General features: G+C 32.1%; 1 protein-coding gene across 18 annotated transcripts in view; it reads right to left on the reverse strand.

Moving 5' to 3' along the window:
• The window catches only part of Rbm26 (RNA binding motif protein 26), a 94,316-nt gene that overhangs the window by 27,183 nt on the left and 49,732 nt on the right, over positions 1 to 17,401 (reverse strand). For 10 of the 18 annotated variants that reach the window (XM_087192977.1, XM_021258647.2, XM_004845215.4 and 7 more), the window contains exons 12-19: positions 15,597 to 15,761; positions 14,837 to 14,968; positions 13,766 to 13,837; positions 6,450 to 6,575; positions 6,044 to 6,118; positions 4,367 to 4,534; positions 2,442 to 2,546; positions 769 to 969 (exon numbers count right to left, since the gene is read on the reverse strand). In XM_087192977.1, coding sequence (XP_087049103.1) covers positions 769 to 969; positions 2,442 to 2,546; positions 4,367 to 4,534; positions 6,044 to 6,118; positions 6,450 to 6,575; positions 13,766 to 13,837; positions 14,837 to 14,968; positions 15,597 to 15,761 — 1,044 coding nt within the window. The remainder of the gene's footprint in view (positions 1 to 768; positions 970 to 2,441; positions 2,547 to 4,366; positions 4,535 to 6,043; positions 6,119 to 6,449; positions 6,576 to 13,765; positions 13,838 to 14,836; positions 14,969 to 15,596; positions 15,762 to 17,401) is intronic. The other 8 variants (XM_004845218.4, XM_087192979.1, XM_087192981.1 and 5 more) reach the window with 3 other exon arrangements.

The following is a 17,401-nucleotide window of genomic DNA, read 5'->3' on the forward strand; positions in this document are numbered from 1 at the left end:
AGCAATTACCAGAATGTTGAGGGTAAAACTGATGCTTAGTTACTAACCTTTGAGATACCACTAACAACACAATATTTAAGATGAAAGAGAGTAAAGGAGGGCTTAATCTTTTCCACTTTGCACATGAAACCTAGTGAATCCAAGTCCAAGTTAAACTATGGATTAGACACCATCCAATCTACTACCTTCAGATAGGCTCTTTTTTTTTGGTACTGGGGATCGAACTCGGGTCCTTGAGCTTGTGCAGCAGGAGGCAAAACAACTGAGCTAAATCCCCGGCCCAAGATAGGCTCTTTTTAATTATAACCCTCCACTGACCAAGACAATTTTAAGATGATATATCAAAATGTTGTCTTCTTTCAGTTCTGGTCAGATGGATCATGAATATAAAACAAATAAAATTCCATTTTAATAAAATTCTGGTTGGCTTATGTAATATGCTAATTTTTTTTTTTTTTTTTAAAGAAAAAAATCAAACAAAACTACTGGCTGGCCTTCTCTGAAACAATGAGAATTAAATCATTTCAAAGTACCTGAAGACCTACTTGGTGTAAGAATTATATTATTCCAGATAATTAAAAAAATTGTAGAGTTTCAAATTTATAGTTTTTGAAAAGATTATTATGGATAATCAAACCCTTTGTTCAGGTCAATGGGTTTAAATTATTCATGTTTTCATAATTTTCTCTTTAATTATACCAATTATCTCCAATGATGATTATCAGTATTTATTATCAGTATTTATTTTGTTGGATAGTAAAAAAGTACCGCAAAATGAGGAAGAAGATCTTCTCTATCACTCTCTGTAAATGCAGAAATCTCCAATGCTCTGGGACGGTGATCCACCACCACATGGCCGGGTACACTTCGCCCTCGCCCTCGTGCTCTGCCTCGGCCATGAGCTGCACCTCGACCTCTTGAATGAATTCCTCTGCCTCGTCCAGATGAAAGAATCCCCCTTTTAGCAGCCTAAAAGAGATTGGACACATACTTTAAGCAATGTGGTAATCAGAATTGAGTATCTCTGGGCCAGGGGTTTAGCTCAGTGGCACTGCGCCTACCCTGCAAGCATAAGGTCCTGACTTTAATCCCTGGCACCAAAACAAAACAAACAAAAAAAGAATTAAGTATCTTTTCTCTAAAATGTTTAAGATCATAATTGTTTCAGATTTTGGAGTTTTTTTGGATTTGGCAATATTTGCATAGACTGTACTGATGGCGCATTCCTAATCTAAAAATCCACAATCTGAAGTTTTAGGATTCTGGAGTATTTTGGACTTCATTAATTTATCCTAAAAACTAATAGAATTACCGTGGTAAGAGAGCATTCACTGGAAAATACTGCATTATTGCATGTATTGACTATAAAATAAACTCAAGCTATCATAAAAGAAAAATAGAAACTATCATTCAGTATTTAGCTACATAACAAGGAAGAAAAACATAAACTAATAACAAATTTTAATAATGCTATCACTTACTAAAATTATAGGCCAAAATTTTTAAATGATATTTTGTTTCTTATGCCAACACTGGCATGAAATCTCCAGAATGAGAAAGCACAATTTCTATATTAACATAAAAGAAATATTATTCAAAACCTCATATTTTTGATGGGACATACACAACCTGATTAAGTTTCCAGAGAATGCAAACAAATACAAGTTTAGGACAATATCCTAAGCTGCTTCTGACTTTCAGACAAGATGCGGCCTTGTCCACAGATTTCTACTGTGCTGGGAACTCCCTCACCCCCCAAAGAACTGAGGAAAGTATTAAAATCAAGTTAAATAGAATAAAATACAAAAACTTTAAATTGTTGCGCCAAATAACGAATACAGACATGTCCCTAATTTGTAAATGCCATTAATCTCTGTGCTTCAAAATGTAATTCCAACTTTAAATCTTCCTGCCAACTATTAAAAATTCTCATGTCATATTACAGGAACTAAAATTTTGCTAGGGGTTTCTCATATAAATAACTATGTAACTAAATTATAAGAAAGTAGTTTATTTTCTCTTTTAAAATACCTGCAGCACCATCTATAGGCAAAACTTAAGTAAGCACATTTTTCAATATAGTTCTACCACTGAAAGTCAGCTCTTCACAGGAATTCAATATAATAAGCCTGTGTATGCGAAGAGTATCTCCTGGAAAGAGTATCTGAAAGCCTTTAATAGGTTTCAGCTGTAGAAAGAAAGGCCACAAAGAGAAAGAAAAAAAATTCAATAGAAATGGAGACTTGAATGTACTGGTAGAACCATTACCTCTCATTAAATAAGATTTTTTTCGCTAGTTCTGAAAGGAAAAACTGTTAACCTCTTTCCTCTCTCCTACGTCAACAGTCCTTGACCAGAACAAAGGATATACATTTTCAAGTTAACCACTACAACTACATCTACTTTTTTTAATTATATGGTATCGCTGTGATGAAACATACTTCCAGTTGTAATTCTGTATACTTTCTCCTAAGTTCAGTGACTTCTTCTCCAGCCTGCATCTTCTTATATAAATCCAGTTCTGTGTCAAGTAATTCTTTCTGCATCTAAAATATGTTAATTAATATTTTAGGAGATAATAATTAACACCTTGTATTATAGTAAACTTTTTTCCTGAAAAAAAAGAAAAATCTGAATTTAATTAAAGCTTGTCATTTCATACATTCCCATTTAGTCCATATATTTCATTTTTATTGATAGTACTATTACTCTAACCTAAGCTAATAACCACCTCTGGTCAATAACACTGCAAGAGCTTCCTAACTTGTTTCTATTTACACTGACTGCCCTAAAATTCATATTCTGCACAGCAGCCAGAGTGAGCTTTCTATGGATATGGAGTAATTTCAGGAAATAACTGTGAAACGAAAACAAAAAAACCACAGTGCTAACAAGCAATATAGAGTAAGTTTTTATGCAAGTAAGAATAAACATACAAATACATTATTCATATATTCATACACACACACACACACACACACACACACATACACACACACACACCCCTACAAAAAGAAGCATTAGAAGGATAAACCAGAAACTAATGACACTGGTTACCAATAGAGAATGGGTAGGAACATAAGGAATCAAAAGGGCTCTTGATGTATACCTTTTTATATGGTTTGGCTTTTAAACCATGTTAATGTTTTGTTCATTCAAATAATAAAATTAAGTCAACAAGAATTATAGCAAAGGGAAGAGCAGCCAAAGCTGAATACAAACAGGAACAGATCTAAGTTTATCAAACTGATAATACAACATATAACAGGGGAAAAAAAATCCTAGATTAATTATGACATTTCACCCTTAACAGAATACATTGAGTTATAAAGACTAGGAAGAAATTCTGAATTTAAATTTAGTTATTAGAAAATATTCTAGCAATTCTGAAACTAATTTGAATATATGATAGGTGTGGTGTTAATGAATAATATACTGCTATCAGTAGGATCATATATAATACAGAATAAAAAGTGAAACCATGTGGTGTTGGATTAAAATCAGAACTATCAATCTTATGATTTTACATATATACACATAGCAAGTATACATCTACCAAGTATAAATACTGCATAATCCTATATTATTCCTAATCACTTACTACTATCTGAAATTATCTTGCTCACTTGTTTGTATCTAGCAGATTAATCTACTCAAATTTTCCCCTTTCCAATGAATTCATTCTGCATAGAAAGTTACTTCTCATGAAATAAATCAGACACTAATGTTTAAATATTGCATTGTTTCTCTGGTGTGACAAACTGAAAGGGTAAATAAGGACCAAAATATATAACAGATGTTGTGAAATGGGAAGAAAGTACTCAAATAGGAAGGGGAACAATGGAGTGGGGAGGGGGATGGGATAGAAGAGAAAAGCAAAAAAGAAACTAGAAAAAAATGGAAACAAAATGTTTGTAAATAAGAAGAGGGGTTGAAGGGAGTGGAGGGAGTTGGGGAAAAAAGGAAGAATCAAGGTATATCATGTATAGGTACAAATTTCCTATGATGAATGTTATCATTATGTGTATCTAAAATGTATAAAACTAATTTTTTTAAAAAAATGTTGCTTCTGTCATTGACCTTTTATATCACCAACTACTTGTAAAGATCAAATAAATGCCTCTGTAAAACAATGAAGTACCATATCATTCTGTCCTTAAGTTACCTTTTCAAAATTACCCATATAGCAATCATTTTCCTAATTGCTGACTTTCCAGCAGTAGCCCCACAAGGACACAAAAGATTAGTAAAGTTCAGAATGGCCAGATTTTGAACAAAGGACATTACCTAAAACTGAATCTCAGAAAAACAATGTTAAATGTTTTAAAATAAGCTATGATATAAATAATAACACAACTTAAAATACCTGAGTCTTGGTTTTTATACTTTTTGGAAGACAGCGCCCAGGAGAAGTGGCTTTAACTTCATCTTTCAACTTGGTAATATTTTTCGTCAAAATTTCTAAAGTTTTCATTATTTCTGCTTTATCTTCAGATTTCATAGTTTTATTTTTCTCTAGTTTTGAAATTAACATCTGCCAATTTTTAAAGAGAAAAATCTTAAGGTACTTACTACTATTAACACGGCCAAGTAAAAATAAAAATAAATACCACTACTTTTAGTTTATGTATTCATGACAAAGCTAACTACTACTCAGTATGTAAAGATAGCAGAACAGCAAATTTGGTGATGCTGACAGTAGTATCTAAAAATTCAAGTCTTACTACTGGTTTTTTTCCTTTTAAAGAACTTAATTACTATTTGATTCCCTTAGTACCTAAGTTCAAAGTACATAACCAGAAGAAATTCAACTCAATCCCTGAAAAGTTATCAGTTAAGAATATCAATTCTGCGCCAGGGATTTAGCTCAGTGGTTCCACTGCCTGCCTCACAAGCGCAAGGTCCTGAGTTTGATCCCCAGTACCAAAAAAAAAAAATCAATTCTACTGTCTAATCCATTTGTTATGATGCCTGTTCAGTATCCTCACTCCAAATGTACTGTGCAAGCCAGAAAAAACCAGCGGAAAAGATGCAGGGCCTTTTTAATATAACAAGAAATTAGAAATATTGAATTTATAATTATTTTGTCACAGGGAACAACAACTGGTTAGCCTGAGAATGATATCTTCAACAGAGAAGACAGAAAACAAGAAGATAAGCAAGGTAATATGTATATGTGGAAGAAACCACAAAGTATTGCAGGTTTTACAAGTTAAGAAAGCTTTAATTTTGGTGCAAAGCATCTTGATTTCTCTTTATGCAGTACATCCAAATTTAAATTAGAAAAGACACATTTCTAATTGAAATGTTTTCTATATTTTCAAATGTTCTATTACTAACCTTCATAGACATAATGAAGACTTACATTAATTAAATGTCATAAATTAGAGCAACATTGCCCAAAAAAATCAGCCACATAAGTAATATTTAATTTTCTAGCAATTACATCAAAAAGCTAAACAAATAAAAGTGGCAATATTTTACTTAACCTAATATATCCAAAATGCTTCATTTTAACAAAAATAATTGATATTTTACCCTTTTTTCTCTATATTATACCTTTGAAATTTGGTGTATATTTTACACTTGCTTCTCAGCTTGGACTAGATACACTCTAAAACACTCTAATCAATAGTCAGATGTGTCTACTGGCTACTGTATTAAGACAACACAGGACTAGAAGATCCAAAGCCAATAAATAAAGGTACAAATCAACACTGAGAAGGTTCCCTTTCATTATCTGTTGATGAAACTACTGTGCAGCAACACAGCTGAATGAATACTATTCTCATTTTCATTTCATGCTGATAGCCATAGTTCCATCAAACTATGCCCATTATTTAATATATGTTCTTCATCCTCAATACGCAATGTTAATACATAATATTGATCACATGTCACTGATGAGCATTTTACTTTTACCATTACCAATTATGTTAATCTGTTTTTCCAAACTAGCTAAATAGTATAAGTTTAAATTCACTAAAAATTGAAACATTTGTAGATTATGTTTTGCCAAATCTTAATTTTTTTAATATTTTACCTTCTGTGTTTCAATGTGCTTTTCTAAAATTTCTTGTTTCCTTTTCCTTACATCCTGCTGAAGTTTCAGTGCCTCCTAGAGACAGGGATCAAAAATATCATTAGATTACTATTAAGTGATAAAATAACTCCAGAGGAGAAAAGTGGTTGTAACTGTAGAAGCTCAAAAATAAAAATTACATGCAAAATTATATGTACAACTTAAATGTGTATGCAAGTTTCAAAGAGCAATCAGGAATATTCCATTCAGGGGAAAAAATACTGCCACACAATAAGGGATAAACGATCAATAGCAAACAATAGGAAGTCTTCAGTTTTATTCTGTGATAACCACTTAAACACACAGACACAAAAAGAAAAGTTTATCCATATGCAAGTTCTGTCTGTGCTATAGTAGCTGAACTTACCTGTTTCTTTTTCTGTGCTTCATTATTATCAACTGCAGAGGTGGAAACAAGTAAGGTTTTTTGCGCAGCCTTCAAAGCAGCTGGATTATACACCGTTTTTGTTAGGCCAGTAGATGTAGACAACACCTACCAATACAAATTTAGTTTCTTAAAAAATTTATCAACCATTCATAATTTCCTAAGTCCTATTTTCCACAGAAAACTCAACTTCTGCAGAATTTACACAAAAAACAAAACGCATTATGAACTTATAGTAAGTCACATCTGGTAATATGAAAGAAGACTATAAAGAGGAATAAGCCCAAAAATGAAAAAAGTTTCCAATTGGCAAAATAAGAAAAATAATTTATAGAAAAATAAGTAAAAATAAACATACAAAAATATCAAGTCAAAAACCACTGCCATTATTGTATCACTCAGAAAATACTAGCACTGAATACACTTACTGCTACTGTATGCAGTCACTACCAGTGACTAGAGCAAAAGCTTCTCAAAAAGCATGGCACAGGAAGAGGCTGGATGTTGCCCTTCGATTTAACATGATCATTCCTAATATGCAGTTATGAAATAAAGGCACTCCCATTCTTTTGCTAGCAACATTCTATACTTAAGGGATCTTATTCTCTTAAACTTACTCAGGCTTCAGCCTTAACACAATCAAGTCCTCCACAAAGCCACAATCATTTTGCTTCTCTAAACAGATTCTTACATGAAATTTCATTTGCTCAGCTATTAGGTTAAAAACTCTATTAGCTATTTTTAGCTACCATTAGCTATTTAGTAAAAATTACCTAATGGTGTATTAATTTATGTGTCCTTTTCCCTGTCCACAAAGACCATTTCTCTTGGTGCTTCCAGAACCTAAGTCTCGCTAATCAAGTAACTCTGAGATCATGGGTAAGATCACGTACTATTTTATGCTGCAGTATGCTCATCAATAAAATGAGAAAGTTCAACTTGATGGTGTCTAATGTCTTTACAAACCCTCAAATTCTCTTTTGGAGAGCAGGGATTATTTTTTCCCTTGGTTCATTGCTATATCTTCAGTAAATAGAATAGTGTCAGGGTACACAGTAAATACTCTATATAAATGGTGTGTCAGCAAACTAAACTGAAATGATTATAAGTCAGAATGGACAATCATTCCTACGAAAGGGTTAATTTTTTAAAAAGTGTTTATATGCTGCTTTTTAATTTCTTCAAAAGCAAGAGAGTTTTAAGTTCCACCGAGGGTGTTTACTGGTTCTTAGAGAAAAACCTAGGGATCTCCTCAGGGAGATCTATGAATGCTTTAAAATCTAAACATGGACCCATGTATATGAATACTGTAATTTTCCAGAGGAAAATAATGCTTCTAAAAACTTACTGGAGTTCATGATCTGAAAATGGTTAAATGAACTACTCAAATGCAAAACTATCAATGAAAAAAAGGCCCTACTTTTAACTACTAAAATGTTAACGTATGGGCATATCAGAGAGAAGTATCAATCTGGAGACCAATTTCTAATCTTTTATCATGAAATTAGATTAAAGAACAACACAAAGTTTAGGCAACTCATCACAACTGGGATTTGAGAATATCCCACTAGTGGTGAAACTATGGCATGCATGCCACAGTTGGCTGTTTATTATCTTTGAAAGCTCTATAAGGTTTGCCATCATTGTGACTTAGCCTCTAGAAAAAATAAAAATCTAAAATACTGCAGGGGGCCAGGGATTTAACTCAGTGGTTCCGCTGCCTGCCTCACATATGCAAAGTCTTGAGTTCGATCCCCGGTACCAAAATAAATAAATAAAATACTGTAATTACAGTTGTTTCATACAGCACAATTGATGTTTAAAAATAAAGAAAGGCTCTTAACGGTAGTTGATATGTACCAAAATTTGACTAATTTTGTTCAGTGATGAAAACTCAGATATCAACAGGAATTATGAAATGGTTACATTCTTTAAGATACAAACAGATTTAGTTTACAGTCCAAGTTCAGTGACCATTCTCTGTAACTCTGAAAAAAAAGTCTGTCATGCTACTTTACCACAACACAAAATGCCAAACTGTATTACATAAAAGAGAAACAGTAACTTCATAAAGGGAAAAACACAATACTGTGTGCTGAAAAAAGTCTGAGTATACTGTTTTCTTCATGAGGATTCCACAACAGGTTGAAAAGCTGTGACCATAAAAGGTTTCTATACTCAATTAACTTGGAAATAGTAAATATCACAACCTTATTTTCCAGTGCCAAATGTATATTATTGTAATAGAAGCAGTGGGAAACCCAGAAGCAAAGAAATTCATATAATGTTTAATTTAGCATTTCTCTAACTTCACTAAACAGGGAGTGTGCCTTTACAAAGCATCTTTACAATCTGTTTTATCAGACTAAGAAGTGCTCCTTCAAAAGAAATAAAACTATTTGACAAGAATAAAACTCCTTTATTCCTAGAAGCCCCACTGCCATGTTCCATTCAGTAACTTCCTTCTGTAAAAACAGGACAGCCAGTCAACAATGTATTTCATTGAGCCATAAGTTTCAAGGACTCTTAAGATACATATTCCTTTTATATGTCCATACGTTTAAAAAAAAAAAAAATCCCAGGCCACCATTATGATACAACCAGAAATACCAACAACTGTAAGATGCAGCCCAAATTCAAAGGTGTTAAAATGTAAAAATGTGATTTGGAAATAATGAACTGATTACAAATATTGCTCACAATTTAAATATTTTTAAGTGTTTAGAGGGAAATGGAGGGAAACGGACAATCTAACAAAAAAGATTATGCTATAATTCCTAAGAGCAGTCAAAGCTTAAGTAGTAGTATTTCCAAACAACCACACCTTCTGTATTTTGCAAATCGTTTTCTGCATGGTATGGCTTGTATTTATCTAGGTATCCCCCCCGCCACCAAAGCCTCATGACATCATAGGTGAGGGCTTTTCAGAAATGGCTGGATCTAGAGTATGTGATGCTGTGATTAAGGCTATGAGACTACTAAATTAGTCCACTGATTGGCTTGCCATAGTTCTGGGTAGGATTAAGGGTGGCCCACCCCGGGTGTGAGTGTTACCTACTCTAAGGGCAAGGATGTAATATAAGGGACAGAAAGAGGGTCATTGCTTGTGGCTTGCTTGCTGCTTTGGCTATTTTCTGTCTGTCATGAACTGCTTCTATGATGTTCCCCTGCCATCCCACCCTGTCTTGGAGCCAGCCAATTATGGGCTGAAACTTCTACAAACTCTGAATCAAAATAAACCTTTCCTCCTTTAACTTTAGGTGTTGGGTATTTTGGCTCAGCAACAAGAAAGTAACTGAGACTGCATGTGCTGTCATTTTTACATACTGACTTTATTTCCAATGACCTTCTGCATTTACTATTAATCCCAATTATCTGTGAATTATTTTGGATTATCTACATACATAATCATGTAATCTGTGAATAAACTTGTTTTGATTTCTCCTTTCTAATCTTTAGATGGCTTATTTCACTTTCTTATTTTATTGAACTGGTTAGACCTTCCAGTACAATACTGAAAACGTGTGATGACAGTGGACATCCTTGTCTTGTTTTTAAACTTGGAGGGGAAAACATTAATTCAGTACTGTACCACTCACTGAATAGTGTTTGCTGTAGTGTGTGTGTTTACTTGAACATATTTTTAAATATCAAAGTAAGAAAGTTTTTAACACACACTCTATACCAAGTGTCCCTAACTGGGAATTCTGGTGAGAAACAGAATTTTAATGTTAAATTTAAAAAGTATTTTTTAGAGAACAGACTTTTTCTTTTAAGAAGTCTACTCAGTCTATCATACTAAACTTTAAAAATGTTTAATTGACAAAAATTGTGTAGTTATCCAGTAGAGCTTGTTTTTTTGAAATATGTATCTTGTTAAATAGCTAAATTGAGGCAATATTTGCATTAGCTCACCCATTTTTCTGTAGTGAGAATTCTGTAATGTACTGGGTAATTTTCAAGAATATAATACATTGCTAGTAACTGTAGTAATGATGCCATACATACCTCTTAAACTCATTATTTCTAACTAGCTTTGTCTCTTTTAACCAACATCCAGTTCCCAGACCTCCATCCTCTGATATCTACACTCTACTCTGCATCCATTAATTTAACATTTTTAGATCCTACATATCAAATAGGTTAAAACAACAAAGGAATTAATGCTTTTAGAAATATTTTAACAAATTCGAAGTGTTTACAATCAATAAACTTTTGCTACATTAGAGCTCCCAGAAAGTTTAGCAAATACTTTTAAATGTTGTATTTTCCTATAATAAAAAATAATATAGGTGATAATCCTGACAGAGGACAATGAATTAAAAAAGTAATTATGAGGGAAGAAAAAATATCATAAATTTCCCTAATCTTTATATTTTAAACAGCAAAATTACACAAAAAAGTCCAAAGTTAAAAATAACAGGGTTCTTAGAAAAACATCATTTTATAACTAAGAAAACTCACTGTTTAAGACATTTAGTATCATATACAATGGCAGCTGTTAAATCACAAAGTAAAGTTTCTATAACTCTGACATGCAATATTTTTCCAATTAAATCACATAACTTCCTTTCAAAAGTTCTGTGGTACAAAGATTAATAACATATCACCATGAGACAAAAATGTATTTTTAGATTGTAAAAATATACTAAAACAATATACCCTGTATTATGAGTACCTAAAACTGATATTTAAGAATTTAAATATTCAATTCATTATTCAGTTTCCCTTCATAAAATACAGAAAGGCTTTAGCAAGATAATATGAACAGTCTACATCTTTTTAAGAAACTAACCAGATGGTTTATACACCCACTACCTTTATGCTTCATAAATCTCTGGAGAATAGGCTACAAACATTTCAACAATCAAATCTAAGCCTATTTAATAGCTACTACAATCTCTTAACAGCATCAATTAGATTTTAAGTTTTCTCTTCCTAAGCTCACAAAAATGGAATCTTAGAATAAGCACCAAAGAGTTTCATGGATATTATTTATAGGAAAGGATATAAAAAGTTTCATTTATAAGATTATTTGCTTTAATAATAACAGAGGATATTGTACAGATAATAACTTTGAACTTTCCCTTTTCAATTTAGAAAGAAATTTAAAATTTTTGAATAATATTTGATGATGGGGAAGTTTTCTAGATCTCTGGATGTTTGCCTCTAAGCATTCTACACTAAAACACTCTATAGGATAGGGAAACACAAACAACCAAGAATAAACAAAAGAAAAATGCTAAACAGATTCATTAAGATGACCAAGTCACATTCTTACATAAATAACTATTTTCCTTAAGTGATCTTTATCAAGTAATTTTTCCATCATTAGCCTATTACTGACTTTCATAAATTCAGTTAGTGGCTATTATATTAGTATAATATACATTAATATACATTATCAATTCTGTACTCATTTGATTTTAAAGCTAAATAAAGGACCTTAAAAACAATGAAAGCAGTGTCTAAACATACTATAAAAATTTTGTAAAACCTGTAATTAGCACAGATTTCAATTTGAAATCTTGATGTAAAGAAACCATAAACATAAGCAGGTAGTATTCAGATTTGTCCAAAACTGCTCAGCAGTACATGCTGTATAGTAGATCTTAGTGTTTCTTTAAAATTCCTGAGTCACTTATTATCAAGGATAAACTTAAAGTAAATATTTGATACTGCTACATTTAGTAGTATAAACTAATAATGCAAAAACTCTGAAAAGAGGGACATCACATGGAAAAATGTGGTGGCTTCAGGCCAAACATTAGTGAGATCTTCAGTTTTTAAAGAATGCCTAGAATTTAGTTAGGCAGGAGAAAATGCACCCCATGAAAATTACCACCAGAAAAAGAAAAAAAGATAGGAAATGGCAAGAGACAGTAAATAGAAAAATGCTCCACAGGGCAAAAAGGAAAACCAGAACAAAAAGTGAAAGAACTACATTAATAACTGAGGTATATCAATAAGCTGTGAGCCACGTAAAATAATTTATGTGAGAAAAAGCTTTTCTAAAATAAAATATGCTCAGTTGTAAGATGTTGACAATGTAAATAGAGGTGGGGAACTCCAAGATGCCAGACAAGACACTGCACCTAGAGGCCAGGGAATTGAAGGCAGCAGAGAAAAAAGAAGTGGACTACAGACCTTGAGGCTTGTAGATTATCCATTTTAGAAAATGATGGTATCACTTTCACAGCTGGAGACTAGAAGTTAATTTATATGGGAAATACTCATTTCAGGCATGTTATGCCTGAAAAAACAGAGATGCCCCAGAAAAAGGTCTAATATACAAAATGAAACTCAGATTCAAATTTCTAGAACCACAGAAGTTTAACAAAGTAACTAAAGGAAAAAGTATACTGAAGAACAAGAGATGATAGCCTATCAGTTATCTCACAGGTTATTTTGTTTACCTTCAGTGTGAATTTCCTTTGTACTGTTCAGAATAAAAAGTCATGGAGTAGAAAAAAAGAGGCCCAGGTTCTAGTCTGGCTGAGCAACTCATAATGTTTAGATCATTTTATAAAACTATCTGGGCTTTTAGTCTATTGGGCCTTAGGTTATCCAATTCTAACATTCTATGATATCACAATACCACATACCTGAAATATCTCAAACATCAAGGCATTAACTCATAACGAAAAAGAAAACAACCAAGTCTATACAGAATTTAATTCCATCATAAATGGTCTTAAACATAATTTGTATTTACCCCTTCATCTTAAAAAAAGAAATAGCAAAATATATTATCAGGATCTATTCAACAGCTGTTGGTAATTAAAAAAACTTACATTTTTATCACCCCTTCCCATTTACAAAATATTTTAAAAAGTTATTTTATTTAATCCTCACAAAACTACATGAGGAAGATAAATATAACCATCACCATTTTACCAAAGAAAAGATTGAGAAAAGTTAATAGCACTGCCCAACATCATGCAGTTAGTAAGTGAAGTCAGGGCACAAACTTGGGTAAAATTCCTAGTTTATGGCCCTTGCTATTAAGCTTCCAGCTTTCAAATTAAAATGTACAGTATCTTGAAAGAAAATAAATAGAAAGGAAAAACTAAAAGAATGAAGCACATAGAAATAGGCAAATATTAAAATGTTGATGCAAAAAGTAAATAACAGTAGGCTAATATTTCTCTTTCAGCAACAGGAAATCAAAAAGGTAGGTATAAGAGATACAGACACTATTAAGAAGCAGAAGGTTGGAACTATGAAAAAAATTAAAAATTAAGATGCCACCTGAAAACATTTACAAAGCCAAGACAAACACATCATGCTATTCTTACCTTTTCAGTTGCTGAAACAGATGGCTTTGATACAAAACCCAACCTGTCCTTCACAGATAACTTAGTTACATTCTAAAAAAATTAAAATGGACATATTCAGTGTTTCCCCAAACATATATAAATCTGTTGGGATTTTGAACATTCTGATTTTACTAATACACACCAATTCTATGAGATACTGATGCTAATCACAAAAACTTGGGCATTATTTAAAGAGGAGAAAGGAACGGAGGGAGGGAATGTATATAGAAAAATAAAAGTAACAGTATGCAATAAACAGTATGCAATATTATTCAATCATGAAATATTGCAATGTAAAATAGGAGGTCTGAATCAGGTAACTGCTGAAGTTCCTTCCAGATACCAGAATCACAAATTTTTAGCATCCTATGTTACCAAGCAAGAAATCTGTACATTTTAAATTAGATTTGAATAATTAAGATATGTTTTTCTCAAGCTTAAAAATAAGTGTCCTATATAGAACTTAGCTAATCAGTGGCGTCTATTAAGTTGGAAACTATATCCTATTTTATATAGAAAATTCTAAAACATCTGGAGTAAAGGGAAAGCTAAGTTTTGAAAACTGTAAAAACAAGATATTGCTGCTCAAATGTGGAAGGAAGTAGGAAGGAAATGACATATAGAGGAGAGAATCCCAGAGTTAGGAGTAAGTGATGCAAGCAAGGCAAGCTGCCTAAGTACCTGAAACAGTATAAGGCATATAAGGCATGCTTAACTTGTTTTAAACCCTCTCTTCCCAAAAACTTTTAGTCTACTGCACAACAGAATTCTAATTAAGTAAAAAGATGATGAGAAAAATAAAGATTCAGTGTACTAAACTTCATTCTTCTGGCAATTCTGCAGATATTTTGCAGAAATGTATCTCTTCTACTGAGAAGAAATCTTTCTCATACATTAAGAATTAACTGAATAGAAGAATTCAAGACTATAAGTACTAACAGTGAAAATGTTATGGTAAGTAACTTACAGGTGGGGTTCAATTACATAAAGATCATATTTCTGTGAAAAATATATACAATTAGTATGTGACAGGTAGGACCTTCCATTTACCTGAGGAAGGTCTGAACTAGCACTCTGGGCTTCTGCCGGTTCAACAGTACTTGAAGGTACTGGACCCAACCGCTCTTTGACAGACTGCTTCACAACAGGCAAAATGGTCTGCTGGACTAAAGGCTGCATTACCTCAGAACAAGAAAAAAATTTTAAACAATCTGATTAGTTGGGGAACATAATTTTGTACTAACCTTATTTTGTACTAAACTGTATGTACATAGATGAATTTTAAACACAGCTTATAATCAAAACCCGTGTTTTTCAATCTCCTTCACACATATATATGAGTTTTCTCTGCAAGAAGTTATAAAGCATAAATGTAATTTATGCTTCATTATGTCTAATAAATGAAAAACAAATAGCTATAATACACCTCTCTACGCAATTAATCATTATACAGTATAATACTGATGTGATAGAAAAAAGAAAGAGGGAGGGGAACAAAAAGGAATTTCTAAGGTGAACCAATAGTTTGAATTTATGGAATATACACAGCTATCATTTACTGAGTGTCTCCTATCTGCTAGGGATTGCTCTATACATTTTATATAACCATCTTTTAATTCTCTGAATCAGGGATTAATATCATACTTAAAGGAGAGAATAGGTTGGAAAGGTACAATAACTTTCTCAAGTCTACAGAGTTAACAGAAGGAAAGCTAGAATATGAATTCATATCCCTCTGACTCCAATGCCTCTGCTCAATGCTAAGAGTTCTCCAAAAGAGTATTTAATTTCACATAAATTTCTCTCTTACCTTTGGGGAAGTAGTTTGTAACTGCTGGGCGCTCCCTTCTCTGTGCCAATAAACCTTAATAAAGCGATTATTTAATACTGCTTCTGTACTTGATATTGCTTTCTTTGCTTCTTCATATGTTGCAAATTGGATAAGGGCACCTTCAGGATCACCATTATAGGCAACCTAAGATTTAAAATATCCTAGAAGTGAATTTCTAAAAGAATTTGTTGCTTTATGCATTAAAATTCCTCAAGGTATGAAATTTTGGTCCTTCCAAGAAAGAGGCTATCCTCATGTCTCCTTAAATCTAGAGTATCACCAGTCTACTTTTACTCCAGGAGAAATAGTAACCAAAGATTTTCATAGCATGGGAAAAGCATCTTCCATTTAACAGCAGAGTGCTGATTGCAAAAATGTTATACACAGCATTTAAAATGTTTCTCTTTATACCTCTGATTTTAATACTGGATATAAGAAATAATTCCTATAGTCAATGAGTAACATCACCAAACTCAATACACTCTAAAGAAGAGAGTATACCACTTTGGAAGAGGTGATTCCTAGCTCAAAATTACATAAAAATCATCTGTACAACAGCCTCACTTTGTAATTTTCACAGTATTTCAACAGCATAAAAAAACTTTGAGGGGGGAAAAAAAACCCTACATCACTCACATCTGACATGTGAGGAATCAAGATTCAGGGAATAAATGATTCTGATAACTAAAAAGTCGAGAATATTTCACTCTAATTTTCTAGAAACAATTTTCTATTGTTTCAATAATATCAATGTTTACCAAAGTGTGATATATAAACCACAGAAAGTGTGCAGCATCACAAAAATCAAACTGCTTGGCTCAAACCTTGACTGACTTCCACATGAACAAGCCATTTAACTTTTCTGTATCTCAGTATCCTCTTCTATACACGGGAATAGTAACATTACCTACTCCTTAGTGTTGTTTTAAGAAGTAATTTACTTATAACAGAAAATAGTATTCAATAAATATTAGTTATAATTTTAATGATTTGAGATAACATTTTATTAGTTATACATTTTTAGAATTTAAAAGCATTAATTTCACCAAGATTTAATTATGTGAACCTTAAGAATTTAATTTTAAATGATTTTGAAAAATGTTTTCTAAATATTGCAATAATACGAAGATATAGCAAAAGAACCAAAAAAAGATGTCAACTTCACTAAAAACTGCATAAATGAACAAAGAAACAAGAAGAGATACTATGTTCTGCCTCAGTTTTGAAATATATTTTAAATTTATATTACCAGTGTAGATAATTTTATCAGGAACTGAGAACTTTTTCATGTCTAGATAGGAATGCAGTAAACTGAACTGCCATGAAGATATTAAAAGATATGCAAATTAAGGTAAAAGTTACAGGATAATATGCATACTACCCATACTTCCAAGTTTAGTATAAGCAGACACACCAATACACACAAAAAAAATCTAGAGTAGGACATGGTAAACTGTAATAGTGCAATTTTATACAGATCAGGGAATGTGAAGAAAAAAAGTTGAAAAGGAAACATTTCCTTTAAATGTTTTATACATGTCTATTTCCCTACTTCAAACATGCCTTCCCCATCTCCATTACTTTCGTAAGTGTATGTTTAAAATAAGTTTGCAAAATAGCAACTGAAATTGAGCCTTTTACCTCTAAAATTTTTTGATTACAAAATATAATTATAAAACATTTACTACTTTAGTTAAAAAGTAGAATCTAGAGGAAAAATCCCTATATTATTTCAACACTTAGATTATATAACATAAACTAAACAACCCTAAAAAAACCTCACA

The sequence above is a fragment of the Heterocephalus glaber genome, unplaced genomic scaffold (assembly GCF_053883595.1).
Source record: "Heterocephalus glaber isolate CG9 unplaced genomic scaffold, H.glaber_assembly_v1.0 deba00001577, whole genome shotgun sequence".
Classification (NCBI taxonomy): domain Eukaryota; kingdom Metazoa; phylum Chordata; class Mammalia; order Rodentia; family Bathyergidae; genus Heterocephalus; species Heterocephalus glaber.